The sequence below is a fragment of the Branchiostoma belcheri genome, unplaced genomic scaffold, assembly GCF_001625305.1.
Source record: "Branchiostoma belcheri isolate BF01 breed outbred unplaced genomic scaffold, Haploidv18h27 scaffold66, whole genome shotgun sequence".
Taxonomy (NCBI): domain Eukaryota; kingdom Metazoa; phylum Chordata; class Leptocardii; order Amphioxiformes; family Branchiostomatidae; genus Branchiostoma; species Branchiostoma belcheri.
Genome location: NW_017804309.1, coordinates 180,868 through 197,631, shown reverse-complemented (window position 1 = coordinate 197,631; position 16,764 = coordinate 180,868). Strand labels below are relative to the sequence as shown.

At 43.3% G+C, this 16,764-nt stretch overlaps 1 protein-coding gene across 1 annotated transcript in view; it reads right to left on the bottom strand.

Moving 5' to 3' along the window:
• Nucleotides 1-524: 524 nt before the first annotated feature.
• Nucleotides 525-16,764, bottom strand: part of LOC109483657 — a 21,949-nt gene continuing 5,709 nt past the window's right edge. Inside the window, 10 exon segments of the mRNA XM_019786691.1 lie at nt 525-1,690; nt 2,147-2,223; nt 3,788-3,827; nt 4,014-4,093; nt 4,348-8,354; nt 8,545-11,592; nt 11,595-13,209; nt 13,465-13,550; nt 13,913-14,051; nt 14,184-14,335. Of these exon segments, the coding sequence (XP_019642250.1) occupies nt 1,645-1,690; nt 2,147-2,223; nt 3,788-3,827; nt 4,014-4,093; nt 4,348-8,354; nt 8,545-11,592; nt 11,595-13,209; nt 13,465-13,550; nt 13,913-14,051; nt 14,184-14,335 (9,290 nt within the window). The 3' untranslated portion in view covers nt 525-1,644.

Sequence of the window (16,764 nt, the reverse complement as noted above, 5' to 3'; positions counted from 1 at the left end):
GTTTGTCTGGAAGTGGGCCTGGAAATGCGGGGAGTTTTTATCAAAATTCTTCTTAGACTTTCAAACCTTTATATTTAATATAATGTAACGTTACTTATTTCAATGGACTACTCTACTTACAGCAATTAAGTTGTTCCTATGTTCTTGTACTAAATTACTTGATATGATTGTGTAGTCACTGCCAGTATTATGAGAATTTGGTGTGACGCATACAACTATTTATGAAATATTGATTTAACATACTGTATATAGATACCTGAACACATACATTACCTGGAACTAATTTACCCAAATTGGGCATATCTGAAACAGTTAATAAGGGTGGCTGCTTTCTTTGGAAAGTACAAAGAACAATACATGAAGAAAGAAAATGTTAGTAAGCTTCTATACGTGGTTATAAAATAAGATAAATTCCATACAACTTATTATCATGTGGCAGAGCTTTCCTGCGCAAATACGTTACCCCGATCCCAGGTGTAATGTATTTGCTACAGGATAGCTCTTCTGTGGGAGAATACTACAACTCTCTTCAGATTATTAGGCTGCAATGAATAGTATTGATGCAACAATGCACATGACAAGTCAACAAAGGTTTTAATACAATAAGTATCTGGAACAAAACAGCAAAACAAAAAACATCTTCAATGTGAATGTTAGAGACAGTGTTAACAAACACCTGTTGCATAGAACTTGAAAATAATCACATTATTGACTTCTGTAATGTTTCCATTATGATCAACATTAACATTTAGGGGCTGCAAAGGGTGAATTAAGCTGACTCTTTCCATGCAGTATATGATGATGCAGAAAGTAACCCTGGTGCAAGGATATAAATATAGATAATATACCAGTATGTCACCAACAGTTTCAACACAAACTTGTAAGAAAACAACAACTCAATGTAGATCTTGAACAGGAATGTTTATGTAGGCAGGAGTTGCCAGTAACACTCTCTTTTCCTCCGAGAGTTTAAAACAATAAGATCTGTCTTGTTTCAGGTGTAATTGTCTCAATAATACACATGTAGCTTTTGTGTTGAAGAAGATGTAACAATTACCTGATTTGTATCTTCCAAAAATAAACGTTTACTACATACTCTAGCTCTACTCTCCAAATGTCTATGACTATCTCTAGAGTTCTCTAGTTGCCTCTATCACTACACAAGTCAAAGAGCTCTGGGTGCTGTACATGGCAGGCCTCCAATTCACACTAAGTCTTCCAAAAATAATTAACTTTGTATAAATCTGTCTGATACTTCACAACAAAACCTTGTGATCATAGCTGTTGCCTACGAAGAAGTCAAAGCAGCAAGATTACTTTTACAATACATGTAACCGTAACCGCTCTTGTTCTTATACACAGTACAAAATAATACTGTCAGAACAAAAATACCTTACTTCAAGGTAATGTACAAAAGTTGGGAATGATGTATTAAACAAAAAAGAACTACAATTATAATTTTGGGGATGTTTGTTTACATCACCTGTGCAATGAGAAAATAGAAGTCTGCTTTTTTGGCACTTTTCTTGAATCAGGCACTTTAAAAACTACTGTACATTGTACCTAAAACACACGTCATGTCTTCACAAATCAAGCTGCTAATCAAACATGTATGAACAGAATTTGACCCTTCAGTGAGTCTGATTATCTCCGCCTTTGCACTTCAGGTTGGCCTGGGATCTTTGTCTTTCTGTGGTAAAAAAAAAAGAAAACAGTGATGAGAGTGAAAACCTGAAAACACTGATGACAAAAGTGAATGTGACCCTAAACCAGTTTAGCTCACAGAAAAGCTTATCCTCCACTGGTTGTGACACGAAAGACAGTACATACATGTTTAATTTGTTGCACCGGGAAAATTCCCCTAGCTATTTTCAACAGTTGATCAAGCTTTAATGTTTCACCCTAACAACTGCAACCTCTTCCAGTACTGAAGAACTGAACTCCTGACCTCTTGGTCCAGAATCAGAGTCACTAACCACTGAACTACGCATGCTAATGAAGCTCTACAAGCAGCGGTAATATGTATGAAAGAATGGGAAAAAAGAAAAAGAGGTAACTTCTCACTCAAAAGAGAACAGCAAAGATAGAAAATCAAGCCATTTCTTGCATGCTAATGTAAAATATCAACATAGTAAGATGGACATACCTTGTTTTGTACAACAGTATGGTCCATCCATGCAATAGTGCCACCTCAACACCATATCCTGCTGCAATACGTTTCATCTGTAGATAATGAAAAAAACATGTAAATAATCATCAAAATAACAGAGAAATGAAGTATGCTTGCAAAGAACAGTCAAGGTATTCATGCAGAAGACAGAAGGTCATTACGTTCTACCCAGGGCCACAGACAAGATACCCAACAGGCCAACACATCACAGTACTTCTACAAGAAGTTATAGATTTGTCTTGAATCTATCACACAGTTCACACCACAAACACCACAAAAGAGAAAACACCCCAGTCAAAGAGGTCAAGTCTTTTCTCTACCACAGTACCAGTCTAACATTGTCCCATGTAATTTCATTGTTAGTTATCATTGTTTTAAGTTGTGGTCCCTAGTTACTTGAAAAACAGATTGAAATGAGCATACACCTACCACGTGATTAGATAAATAAAGTGAGAGTGACCTGAGAAGTGTAGATGTCAGGGCTCCTGATGGAGGCATCATAACCAGAATAGGAAAAGTAATTAACTTTAAGGGATGCAGTCATCAAGCTTCAAACACCATAGAAATCTAAACACACACAAATATATACATTTTTACCTCCAACATCAAGCCAGTTCTCTGCTCTATGAGTCAGAGTCAAAGTCAAAGTCAAAGATCTGGAAAATGACCAAGGCAAAATCATTCATTGACACATGCCTGAGACATATTTTCAATATCAGGTGGCCAGAAAGAACCAGCAGCAAAGGGTACAGTGCCAGAACAGGAACCATTCACCTACAAGCCGATACTTGGGCTCAAGTCAGAAAGTGAGGCTGAAGAGGGTACACCCTAGAAAATCAGCACCCAGCACCACAGGCAGGGTAAGAGAGATGTTTACGCATCTTTACATCAGTGTTATTTTTCATTTGCTATGAAAAATCTGAGGACTGAAAAAAAGACATCAAAAAAAGGAGGCAGCTGCAGAAAAAGCCAGAGTCAAGACACCGCTGCAGAACGAAGAAGGCCAGGAACCAATGGGCTCCAGCCCAGATCAAAAGCAAATGGAGGACTGTTATCAACAGACCTTTTCATGGATCCCATTGCATGCTGGGAGATGACAGCTGGCACTATAGGGCATAGGCCATGTCACAGATCCCTTTGCTTGATGGGAAAAACAGAGAACTCTGGGTAGCCCAACATGTAGCAAACAGCATCGTTATCATTACCTATCCATACCACAAAAACTGTCTGGTCTGGTCTCTGATGTCATGGCAATGTTGCACCTGTACTTGTACTACCCAGAGTTTCCCCCTTTTTCCTAGCATGTGACGGGATCAGTGAAATGATCTATGACCTATGTGCTCTGGTGTGGCTGAGGGCTTGCAAAGGAAGATGTTGAATGTTGTTTTACTTAAAGCACACTTTAAGGTGAACTACGAGCAGAAATATGATCCAGCTCGGCGTTAGTGTTTTACATGGATGTTTGCAGTCGTCTTTAGAGTGTTTGTTTTAAAGTACACTATTTTACTCTTTGATTTCTTTTTAAATTGTGAAACACTGAGATGGATCCAACATCTGCTAAGAGATCGCTCAATTCATCTCAAGCCTGGGTGTGCTAGATATGGTAAAAGTACTTACCTTCATCAGCTCATCATTTGTAGTTAGTCGCACCTTCATCCTGTACACAGAATCATAATGGAAATGGCATTAACATAAGGTTGTACAGTGGGTTTCTTTAATGGCAAAGTCAGCACATGTGTACTTTAAGGTGGCTTTGGAGCTATCACATGAAAGACAACTGGAAAGTCCTAGTGAATCATGAAGGTGCAAAGTCAATAACAGCTTCAGAAATATGTTGACTTACTGTTGTTGAGAGCTGTCCTTGACAAATGTTTGTACTTGCAGTTCCAGTTTGGACAATCTCTCTTGGTCTGTCTCCTTAACCTGTGGTACATAAGACAGGTAGGCAGGTTGCAATAAAGACTGCAAAGATCTCACCATAATCACAAATGAACCTTAGGCCATGTTGATTTGATTATATGGATGACATCCGCACGCACATGAATTTTATTCAGGTAAGTTGATAGTACATTGACATCTGGTATTCTGGACCTAGAAGGTTTGTGCAGCATCATACCATTACCCATACTGGTATACAGCCTGCCATAGCACTGTGATGGTAAAAACAAATGACTTACCCATGGAAAAGTAGGATGAGAACCACTGGAAGAGACCCTGTCCCTCGTTTGGACAGTACCATTCCCCTGTTGTGTGCTGGGCTGGAGTTGTGCTGGTCTGTCTGCCTGAGTCTTGTTCCTCGTATCCTCTTCAGTACTTCTAACGGTCGTCCTTGCCAACTGGAAAGACGGAGGTCGTAGTTTCTTCAACTTCATGCTGCCTTTCTGGACCATGCTTGCCAAGGACCCAGGAGACATCTTCTGTTTCGCACCACTGTTGCACACGGAGGGCTTCTCTGCTACACTGCCCAGCTGTGTCGAACTGTGGCTGTTAGAACTACTGGAAACTACAGGGCTATCAGACAGCACGGGGGACTTCTGACGTATGGTACTGTAGTCTATTTCTCTGTGGGGGCCGACAAGTGGATCAGTGACAGACGACTTTGCTACATCTGCTAGCCCTGCTGATGCACCGGCCTTTCCAATGGACAACGTCCTTCTGACCTTTGACGGTGGTTCTTGACAAATATCAGAACTGCTCTGGTTTGTGCTTCTCTTCACCTGTTCAACTTTATCCTGCTTTGCGTCCTTCTTCCCACCATCAACTGCTGGCTTTGCAACACTACTTGCCATGTCCTTCTGTATAGGGTTGCTGTTTCTATTACCCTGTTTGTTGTCTTGAACATCACCTTCGCTGCTCTCCATGTCCTGCCAGTTGTCATCTGAATCTGGACTATAATCGAGGGATGTTGTGTGCGATAGCGCATCACAATTTTCTACAGAAAGGTTAGAGGTCACTATAGCATCAGCACTGATCATTCCAGCTTTGGGACTGGAGGATCTTTCTGGCTCATTTCTCTTCTCGGCAGAGTTCCTATCATTGTCGGCTCCATTCTTCACCTTGGCACAATTTTCTTGCACTGGCACGTTGGTGGCTCCTGCCTCCGAGGATTCAAAGGCATTCTTACAAACCAGCTCTTCACTAGGGACTGGTATGTGATGGCCCATAAACACATCTTTTGCAGAGTTGGTGGGGACGACATTTGTGGCGGTGGCATCCTGACCAGTCCCAGAGACAGTGTCTGGCACCTGACCTGCAGCAGCTTTCTGAATAGCTGTTGAAATGATGTCCTGTTCCTGGCTGGTAGTGGGGTCAGCCTGACTCTCCCTTCTGTCCCTGACAGTGTTGTTTGTCAGTTGTTTTTCTTTTACCTGTGTGTCTTTTCCAGTCTTCTCTTTGTCCTGTTGCAATTGTGGGGTCTCTTCTAAGGCAACAGGAGCCATTTTGGGCAAGTTTGTGGAGTTAGTAAGGACGGGATCAGTGGCTGTCACAGACATGCTGTTGGCAGCTGATACAGGTAAGGAGGCTGAGCTGTCTACAGGTCTGGAGCTGGTCCGTATAGGTGGCCCGGGGGGGCAACGACCTACAAAGTCATCCTCTCCTGTCTCAGACCTTAGTGGGCTGGTGCAAGCTGTTACTGAGGACAGTGGACAGCTGGTGTCTGTTGCTACCATTGAGAGTGGATTGTCCATTTCACTGCTGTTTGATGTTATAAGCAGAGGGGAAGAGTTGTCTGCAGGCATGCTATCTACTACAGGCTTGGTGCTTGCTGCCACATTCAAGAGTGGATTTTTGTCTGCAGGTTTGTTACTACCTGCTAGAGTTGAGGATGTAGAACTTGCACTAGTCGCAGCAGCAGCAGCTGGCTGGGTAACAGTTGCTGTTTTGCGTACATTGTGGGTAGGCTTTGGAAGCGTAACCAACTCTTCAACAGTGAGATTGAATGGATCAGGCTCAATCCGGAGACCAGCTTTATCTTTCAGTATGCCATCCTCTTTACTACTAGCATTTGCTTCTGTCTCACGTGGAGATGGAAAGGAAAAGTCCCCAGTTATCTGCAACATGGCCTCCTCTAATATGTCCTTAGTCTTTTCTCTCTCATCACCTGGGGTTGCAGTGTTTGCTGCCATCAATACCTGAGCTTGGGGGTTGCCACTGCCCTCAGAAAGACGTTTCTCTGCTGATAACTCACAGATAGACTTGTTGACTTCAGTTACCTGCTTCTCGTGCAACATTGGCTGGCAGTTGTTCCTGTTCACATCCACTTTGACAGGACTGCACAGCCTTTCTACCAGATCTGATGCATTGGCCAAAACCAATAAGTTGCCAATGTTCCCTGTTGTGCCAGTGGTCCCCTGTACAGGCTGGCCTGCAAGTACAGCCTTGTAACTGTATGTGTTTCTTCCTGATGGCAGCCTACTTATAGGTATCTTCTCCTTTCCATCTATCAGTACAGGGGTTGGCGAAAACTTCTCCGGGGCTGTTGGCTTTTGTTTAGGTGGAGAATCTAGCAACTTTCTCTTTGTGCGACGTCTCTTGATGGTTAATTCTGGAGATGTTGGCACACGCTGTGCTACCTTGGCTATCTTACCCAGAGGTGGTGTTTTCTTCTGCTGTGTATCTCTGCATGACTTATCAGACACAACTGGGACTTCTATGTCACAAATGGAGCTGTCTGTTGCAGTACACGTGTCATTGCCAAAGGGCATGATATTGCTAACAGTGTCACTAATGCCCACCTGTCCATTGTCAAAAGAAGGCTGCTTTTTACGTGTTTTAACACTTTCTTTCTGGCCTTTAAGGTTGCCTGAAGGCTCTTGCATGGCTGTTTCCTTGCCCCTGACGTCATCATACCCACCAAGGGTCTTCTCTGTGGACAGACTTCCAAGGGTAAAGCTTATGTCAGGCAAAGAAGTGACCGTGTCGAGTGGCATGCTGTTGAAAACAGACTGGGGCAAGGTGCTGGCTGTATCCAGCGGCATGTTGGTGAAAACAGCCTGTTCAGACCGGAACGTCAGAAATGGTAAGCTGGCAGGAGGAACTGTTGTGTTTAACTGAGGTTCCTGGCTTACAGCAGGCAGTGAAGCATGCATGTTCACAACTGGGCTGTCATCCACAAAGTCCTGTAAGTCGTTGTGGTGACCTCGCATGCTGTTCTCCAACATGACCTTGTTACACCCCATTGTCAGCAGTGGGTCTGGGTAGCACTGTTCTGCCAGTTGTGTCAGTGCCGGGGAGCTGCCATTTCCACTGTCAGGACTGGGACCACTGGAGCCCACCACCTTCATCTGTGGAGTGAGCTGCATGTGAAAGGACATGTTGTTGGACTGCTGACTGCCGCGAGGTCTGACCGAGTCACCAGTCTTCCGTAGGCTGGTGCAGTTCAGAGCATTCATGGCGTCCTTATTACCAGAGACAGTGTCTGGCACCTGATCAGCAGCAGCTTCCTGGAGGGCTGCTGAAATGATGTCCTGGTCCTGGCTGGTAGTGGCGTCAGTCTGACTCTCCCTTCTGTCCCTGACAGTCTTGTTTGTCGGCTGTTTTTCTTTTGCCTGTGTGTCCTTTCCAGTTTTCTGTTTGCCACAATGTGACTGTTGTGGAGTCTTCTCTGTGGTAAGAGGAGCCATTCTGGGCATGCTAGTGGAGGAAAACAGTACCGGTGGCCGCTGCTTCCAGGGACTGAGTGGAGAATCCCCATGAAGACTCACTGGCATGGCTGGACTCTGGACAGATGTGAACACCACCTCCACCTTTTGCCCAGCTTCAGTGAATTGGGGAGTGTTGTTCGGCAGCTCCCCTTGCATACCAGATTCTTTGAGTGAAGGTTGTTTACTGCTATTGCTAGATAATAAAGGTGTGGTGTTTGTAGGACTATCCTTCCCCTTAACTGCTACATTACTTTTGCCTTTCATACTGGTCTTGGTCTGTGACTTATTTTGTCCCTTCTTTCCTGTAGTGTTAAGTTTCCTCCTGATTGGTCTCTTTCTTGTAGAACCCCCTTTCTTACAAGGTTGTGCACTTTGCCCTCCTGTGTCAGCAGTGTTGAGCTGCCCATCCTGTGGTGTCTGGGATGTACTGGGGTTCTTGCCCCGCTGTGCCTTGACAGGACTAAACGGCACCTCCACTTCTGCACCCAGGTCATCTGCACCTACGTCACCTGCTCCAGGACTCCAGAATACTCCGTCTGCTACATTTACAGTAAAAATAGAATAGACATTCATCAAAAATATCATTTATGCCTACTTCTGTACATCAAAATAATCTTTTCAAGAATACAGGATTGCAGCATTATCATTGGCATATAATGCATAAAAGTATAATCAGATTCACGTAAACAACCATGAATTATGATAGTTTTAGAAAAGATAGTTACATACCTGTTGGGCTTCTCTGCTGGCTTGATGGACTCCACCATTGTTTCTCAGCAGTCCTACTTGCGTCACAGCCACCACTCAATGCAGGACCCGAGTTCCTTCCACTTTCAGAGTCTATGCCCGTCAAAGAGACCACATCTGTTCCCTGCATCTGGTCGTGGGTGGAGTTACCTGGTTTCTTGGACTGCTTTTGTAAATTTGTAGTCTTCCTTCCATCTTGGCCTTTCCCTGTCCTAACCACCTGTGTACATTTCCCCACAACTTTTCCTGGTGAGGTATGTATTTCTTTGGCCCCTTTCTTTTTCATTGGTTGTGAACGTGCATACTTCCCCACTTGTCTTGTAGGTTCAAGGACAGCACAGTCTGCCTGCATCAGTGCAGCTCCAAAATCTTTATTCTTTCTATTCTCAATGGTAGGGTGTTGTGGTGCATGGCCCAAGGTTTTTCCATTCTCTTCTTTAGATGAATCAGGTCCTTTCATATTTGTCCCTGTCGTACTTGGCTTCTGACATGGTTTACTTGTATCTTCTGTTGTCTGTGGAATGCTTTCGAAGTGAACTTTCAACTTTTTAACTTTTCTGTTTGTGCATGGAACATCTGTCTCTTTAGTTCCTCCTGCCTTGGAATGTACAGTTTGGTTTTTGAAGCTGCTCCCTGTTGAATGTTCTGCCACGGCACCTGTATCTGTAGGTACTCTTCTTCTGGTTGAGGATTGCTCATTTGCTGTGGCTGCTTTACTACAGGCTTGCTCTGCTGTTGTGCTGTCTCTCGATTTCAATATCCCTTTATGTTCTAGTGTCTTTGACTTCCCAGAAATTAATGTTTTTGCTCGTCTTAAATCTGATGCATTGATGACATCTTCACTGTGTTCTAAACTTTCCTCACTTCCTTTTCTCATTCTTGTTGCATTAGGTGCTGTGTCTCTGTCTTTAGATATTTCTTCTGTACAATCCAGTCTTCGTTTCTGAGCATGAAGAGAACTAGAAGACGCTTTTGATGAACTGGCATTCTTATCAGCTTGTTGAACTTCACCAACAGGAATGAGATTGCTTGCGTCATCCTCAGAGTCAGAATCTATTTCGCTACTTTCGTGCACTTTGCCTGTTTCACTCTCCACTTTGTCTATGCACTTTGCCCTAATTTTTCCATCAACTTTATTTTTACAGAGGCGAACACGGATCTTGAGACTCCCTGGGACCATCCCCAAATTCTTCTGATTTTCACCCTCCTTTTCTGTTTCAGCATCTTCTCCTGGTGGCAGTGGAGGCTTCTGAATAATTGTCACAGCCGTGAGCGCACTTTCCAAATCAATGTGACACTTTGTTTGCTGATGCACCTCTTTATCTCCATCGTGCAGGGGACTCCTTTCCCTCAGGCTATGTTCACGTACTTGTTTTATCACCTCTGCTTTAGTCCAAGCTCTCGTCATGCCATCACAACTTGGAAAGTCATTTCTGTTTTTACTACCCACTTTCCTTGTCTTTGCCCTATGACACAACTTCTCTTCCCAAACAGGTTCTGACTCATCAGAACTGTCAGGTGTAGGGCAGCTAAGTGGAGGTACCTGTGCTGATTCTTGCATAGAAGGACTTGTGGTTTTCACTTCAGAGTCCAGCAGGTCCTGCACATTGCTATGGCTCTCTTTATGACCTGACTGTTCTGTCTCACATACGTATGCTGTTGTTGACGTCATTTCCAATCGTTTGATCATAACGACTGGAGATTTTTCCAACATGCCAGGAAACTTCTTCAAGACCTCCTGATCCCTTGTGGTTATGTTTGAGGTCGTGTTGGAGGAGTCTTTGACAAGTAACGACAATTCTTCTGGTCCTTCATGCAAAACCTGGTCATTATTTGGCTTGGGTGATGTGCTATCTGAAGGTACCTTTGTTCTGAAGTCTTCTTGTTCATGTCCACTGTTGATGGGTTCAGTCCCACTGTTAACTGACTGGACAGTCCCTACAGTAACATTACCTTCATGTGGACTTCTGTCACGGAATGAAACGTCTTTAGGTGATTTCCTTTTTCCAGGAGGCCTGCCACGGCGCTTTCGTGGTGGTGTAGGTGTTACTTCCATGTGTGTATCATGAGAAGTTTGGCAAACAGCATTTGTTCTCACATCTTCTTGCTCAGAATGTTGCCTTTCTTCCTGACTGTCAACCACCTCAGATGTTGCTGCTTTTTGAACCAACTCTTCCACAGGATCTGTTCTTTTGTTCTCTGTCTGACTGTCAGTAGCCTCCCATGAGTCTGAAATGACCATCACACTTTTCACAGCTCTCAACGCACTTTCCGTATCAATGATGCCAAGAGATGATGTTTCCCTTGTGCTATCTGAAGGTACCTGTGCCTTTGTTCTCAACTCCCCTTGTTCAAGTGCACTGTCCATGGGTTCAGTCCCACTGTCAACTGATTGGAGAGTCCCTCCAGTAACATTACCTACTACCACTTCTTGGGTGGCACTGCTGTGGCTATGTCCATGGGAAACACCTTCTGTGTTTCCTGGTCTGGCTTTAGTTAGTTGCCACTGCTGTTCCTTGCTATCCTCAACGTGACATTCCCATGTCGCTGACGTTTCATCCTGCTGTGAGGTAGCCGAATAAATGACAGTAGACATTTCCTGAGACATCCAGGTTACGCTGTTCTGACTGTCCTCACCTAAGGCACTGTCTTTAATGACTTCCTGTTCATCATCTTCACTGTTATAGAGCAAGATCCTGCTTTCTCTGAGCCTTTCTCTGCTCCCAGACCTCAATCTGCCGGATATGCTTGATTGGTTTTTCTCTTTGCTCCTAGGCCTCAATCTCCTGTATGATACCAGTATGCTGGGAACGTTGCTCTCTTCATATGGACTACTGTCATGGAATGTAATGATGTCTTTAGGTAATGTTCTCTTTCCTGGAGGCCTGCCACGGCGGTGCTTCTGTGGCATTACAGCTGACACTGACACTTCTTTGTCTGTATCATAAACCTCTGGCTCCTGTTTATGTCCACATGTATCACTGAAGTTTGTACAGACTCCTGGACCTCCATCTTTCGGTGTCCTCTTCCTGGAGGCCTGCCACGGCCACGGCGCTTTTGTGGTGCTGTACTTACAGGCTCTGTTTCAATGTCTGTATCATCAGAGATTATCTTTGGTGGTAGGAAACTGGATTCTTTGTTCTCTCCGTGTGGACTTCTGCCTTTAGCCCTCTTTCCTGGAGACCTGCCACGGCCTCTGCTCTTCTGTGGTGTTACTGTTACAGGTGATGCTTCTGAGCCTGTATCATAAGAGATTACTTTACAATCTTCCTCTTCTTCAAGTTGGCCTGAATCACTTAAGTCTGTCAAGACAACATGACTTCTGCCTTTTGGTGTCCCCTTTCCTGGGGGCCTGCCATCCCCACGGCACTCTTGTGGCATTATACTTATAGGTGATGTTTCAATATATGTACATGTATCATCAGAAGCTTGGCAGACATTTGTTGTTACATCTACTTGCTCAGAATGCTGCCTTTTCTTCTGGCTGTAAATTGCCTCAGATGTTGTTGCTGTGTGAACAAAATCTTCCACAGGATGTGTTGTTACTATGTCTGTATCATAAACCTCTGGCACATGATTGAGTCTACATGTATCACCAAAGGCTGTCCAGATTCCTAGACCTCTACCTTTCGGTGTCCTCTGTCCTGGAGGCCTGCCACGGCCTCGGCCACGGCCACGGCCTCGGCCACGCCGCTTTTGTGGCGTTACAGGTAATACAGGTATTTCCATGTGTGTAGCATCAGAAGCTTGGCAGACAGCACTTGTTTCCACATCTTCTTGCTCAGAATGTTGCATATCCTCCTGGCTGTTAATCACCACAGATGTTGCTGCGTTTTGAACCAACTCTTCCACAGGACCTGTTCCTTTGTTCTCTGCCTGACTGTCGGTAGTCCCTCCTGAGATACATGAGTCTGAAATGACCATCACAGCTCTCAATGCACTTTCTGTATCAATGATACCAAGAGGACTGCCACCTCCTCTCTCCGTTGGACTCTCCCCAGAGCAATCTCTGTTTTCTTCTGCACGATACGTTTGCAAATATTGTATCACCTCCTTTGAAGACATGCTGCCGTTGGTAATACTCATTTCTTTCATTGCAGGTTTCCTACCCCTTCTCCTAGTTTTCCTCCTCCTCCTGTTTAATCTCCGTGGCTTGGGAGGATGCTCAGGTTTATTCTCCTCTGTGAGATCTACAACTGTTTCTGGACTGTAAAGCACAGTGTCATCTGACAGTTCAGGGGTGGAATGGCAGCCACTTTGTGGTAGCTTGACTATTGGTTGGTGGTTTGAAATCGGAGACAACTCTCTAATAGCATCTGCATACTCTTCCTGTACTGGGGTTACTTCCTGCAGCAGGGCAGGGGATGCAGTGTTCCTGTCTGTACTGCTACTTCTTGATGTAGACCTTCTGCGACCATTTGTGTCATTCTCCACCTCATTACTTCTGCCACGACTGTCCTCCATGGCTGACATGCTTCCTGTTGTGTTGGTAACAATAACCACATTGTCTCTCACCGGTTTGGCAGAGTCTCCTGTTCCCCCACTATCGTCCACACTTAGGTTCTTGCTGTCACTGAGCCCACCTGTGCCTTGTGACATTCCACTCACAGCCTGCATACTCAACTCTCTCATCATGTCGTATACAACCTGAAAAGCAGACCTTTCTGTTGTTCCTGGTTCAATGGAATCACATGTTGACCTGTCTTTGGTCAAACTTGAGTTACCTTGACAGTTTGTATCATTATTTTCATTGTTTGGCATCGTCCGAGAATTGTGCGGAGTTTCTGATGACTGTCCTTCTATGTTATAGTCATGGTCTTCGCTGCAGCTATCCGTTGTAGGCTGTTTATCCACCTTATCCCCTTCCTGCACTTCACCGGAGGTGGCATCATCTTCACATACCTGAGCTTGCTGGGGGTCGCCTGGAGGAGAACCTGGAACAGCCTGTATGGCTCCATCATGCTGCGTCATGTCTTCATGAGGCAGATCTGCAAATCAGAGAAGTTTCAACTGTATTGTACAAACTACCAAAACATGAGAATAAGACTTCAGCATAACAAATTTAATGTTCTTATAATGAGTCTTCTAACCTTACAACTTTTCTACATATTTTCCAGAGTGAGCAACACTTTTGATAACACAAACAGGATTCACAAAATGTCAAGACTTTAAATGCCTGGCCTCTACAAACAAAAGTAATCTGACATTTTTTTTAACACAAATGAAACATATTTAACAAAAAGCAAACTGATGAGTGCTTCCTCCACAAATAAAAGGCATCTAAAAGGCACTTTGTAGTTGTAGATGAATACTGCAGCCAACACAGCTGAACTGCTTTAGGATGTTTTACCTTCCTGCAACTGTGCATCAGTTTCACACAACTCAGCTGGCTGTGTGTCGGGCTCCTCTACAGCAGACGAGGTGCATGGTACTACAGCAGACTCTATTCCTTTCCTTTCGGATCCTTCAGCTTCTGACTTATCCCGTTCCTGTAAACATATTTCTGAAATTACTACCTGTTTACAATTGTGGCTTACTTTTGAAATGTACAAACAATTAACAATGACAGCGATTAGAAGCTTGAAATGTTTTCTTCTTGCAATATTTCTATTTTGCTGTACCTCTTCTTCTACTGGAGAACTTCCAGTTGTTCTACATTTCCCGGGGTTCTTCTTGAGCTGCTCATTCTCTGCCTGAAGCTTTTCATTCCTTCCCAGAAGCTCCTTATTCCTTTCTTGGAGCTCCTTGTTCTTTGTCTTCAGCTTTATGTTTGCTGTTGGTTGAAACAAATTCTTGAGTCATATTTAAAAAAAGCAAGGGTAATATTAGCAGTGTGGAGGTACAAAAAATGTTCAAATTACATATCAATGTTTACTGCTCATGATTCAGGTAGATTACGAAATGCCAATTAACTACAATAACATGCGTACTGAAAAAGTGTTTTATGCATTATTTTCTTCACATACTGCATCTCTTATAAATTTGCTCTTTAATAGTCATACTTAGATAATAGACACTGATGTATGTAAATTTGTACTCACTCTCAAGTAAACTGTCGATCATCATGCTAAACTTGCAAACTTCCTTGGATTGGGACCCGGAGGCCTCCATTGTTTGGAGATGTTTCAGCATCGTTGCCATTATGGGATCTTGAAAGGCATGGGAAAAAAATGATACTAGTATTAGTAGTAAGCTATGTTCACATCAAAAGAAATAGTCTGAATACTGAGACTGAGTAATTTATATTACCTATCACACAACTGTCATAGAATAGTTCTGCCATAGACACACACTAGCAGGAAGTGTTGTGGCCGAACATTGTATTTATCCTCTCAGTGTTCTGTTGTGAGCTTTGAATAATAAAAATGAGGAAAACACTACCCTAAGTTGGTGCAGCAGATTATGTTTGTTTCGGACCAAGAATAGTAGAGTCAGCATCAGCTGGTCAGCATACAAGATTCTACCCCACTTCTTGTGCTTACTGCATTGCAAAAAGTCTATTGCGGTACCTTCTAAGTAGTGATGCATACCTAAACCCAATTTCAGGTTCAAGTCCGGATTCAAGTCCAGAGGTTTAGGTTCAGGTCCGGACTTGTAAGTCCGGACCTAAACCCATGGCATATACAAAATTGCATGTTGGCAACCTTGCAATGTTGTCTGGGTGAAACTTTGGCCACATAACATGGAGGCCGGTACTTGACGATGCCCGATGGCAATGTTTTCTTCATTTTGCAGCAAAGATTTTACAATCTACAGAAGGTTTTAGGTGGTTTAGAAAGAAAAGGGGTATGTGAAATGGTCTTTTATGGTAATAAGTCCGGACTCGGTTCTTGACTTTTAGGTTTTTTTGGACTTGAACCTAAACATTTTTTAAGTCCGGATCCAAGTCCAATGAACCGGTATGCATCATTACTTCTAAGCTTTCTGTGGTAGCTCAATATGCTCATAGGTAATAAAAATATGTAATGGCTATTTTGGCACAAACAATAGGTGCCATTACACTGCCATACAATAGGCATCATAATTCATATGTTATTTCAGTTGCGTGTGGAAAATGGGGCTATTCTGACAAATGAAAATAAAAATACAGCTCTCATTACATTTTTTTTACCCCAACAATGTTGGAGGGAGGTCTGAAGTTTAACTACTAATTTACTAGTACATGTAACTTGTTAGTTATATGCAATGCTGCAATCATTCTGGTGGACAAAAATAAAAGGCACAGAACAAACAGTGATTAAGATGCACTGTTGTAGAACATTGTAATGTAAATACCTACAATGCCATCTACTAGTATTTCTTATCCCACTGCCAAGCACGTAATGTTACATCATGGAGGTCTACCTCCATGGTTACATGTATGAAAGGTAAAATTTTTGGCTCAGATAAAATTATCACACTCGGTGCATTTGTATCGACAGAACATTTTCTTTCACCCTGGGAGCATGTTTGTGTCCTACTAACTGGACAATAAGTCTGGTAAAAATAAAACGACAACAAATAGTCCTGTGGCCTTCTGAGAAGTTTACATATATATTGCTTTGCATAAACCAAGGACGTAGAAGCCCTTGCATAAACCTGTTTAATGTGGTAACGTTACATCTAAATAAATAAACAAGAAGCCATAGGTGACAATCCTCCGTGAAGTTTTATATATTTCAATAAAATCCCAAGCGTCAACGCCAGACCTACTGTGCAGACATTATAATTTCACTGTCAATATTCATTGTGGGGTCGTCTGGCGTAGCGGCAGAGTGCGCGACTCGGAACTTAGAGTCCCGGGTTCGAGTCCTGACATGCCACCGATCTTGTGCCCTTGGGAAAGGCACTTTACACGACTTTCCTCACTTCGCTCAGGTGTAAATGAGTATTGTCCTGTCATGTATTTGTCCCCTGTGTTGGTGGCGGCATTAATATAAGTTGAAAAAACTTGAGTGTGTCGTCACCACGTCTGGTGATTACATGTTGGAATAAAAAAAAAGACATTATAATTAGGCAACGGTTAATACAATGAGGGCGCGTCACAAGCATAACACATACAAAGAGCTAAATCCATTACTGCTCCCAGGGCGTGTAAAGATACTGTGCTTCAAGTTCGAAGTTCATTTTAATTACACACACACAATCATTGCATTCACATAAAGATCGGACTATCATGGTCGTGTCTAGTAACAAAGACAGCCCCACCGTCTTACTGTGCCT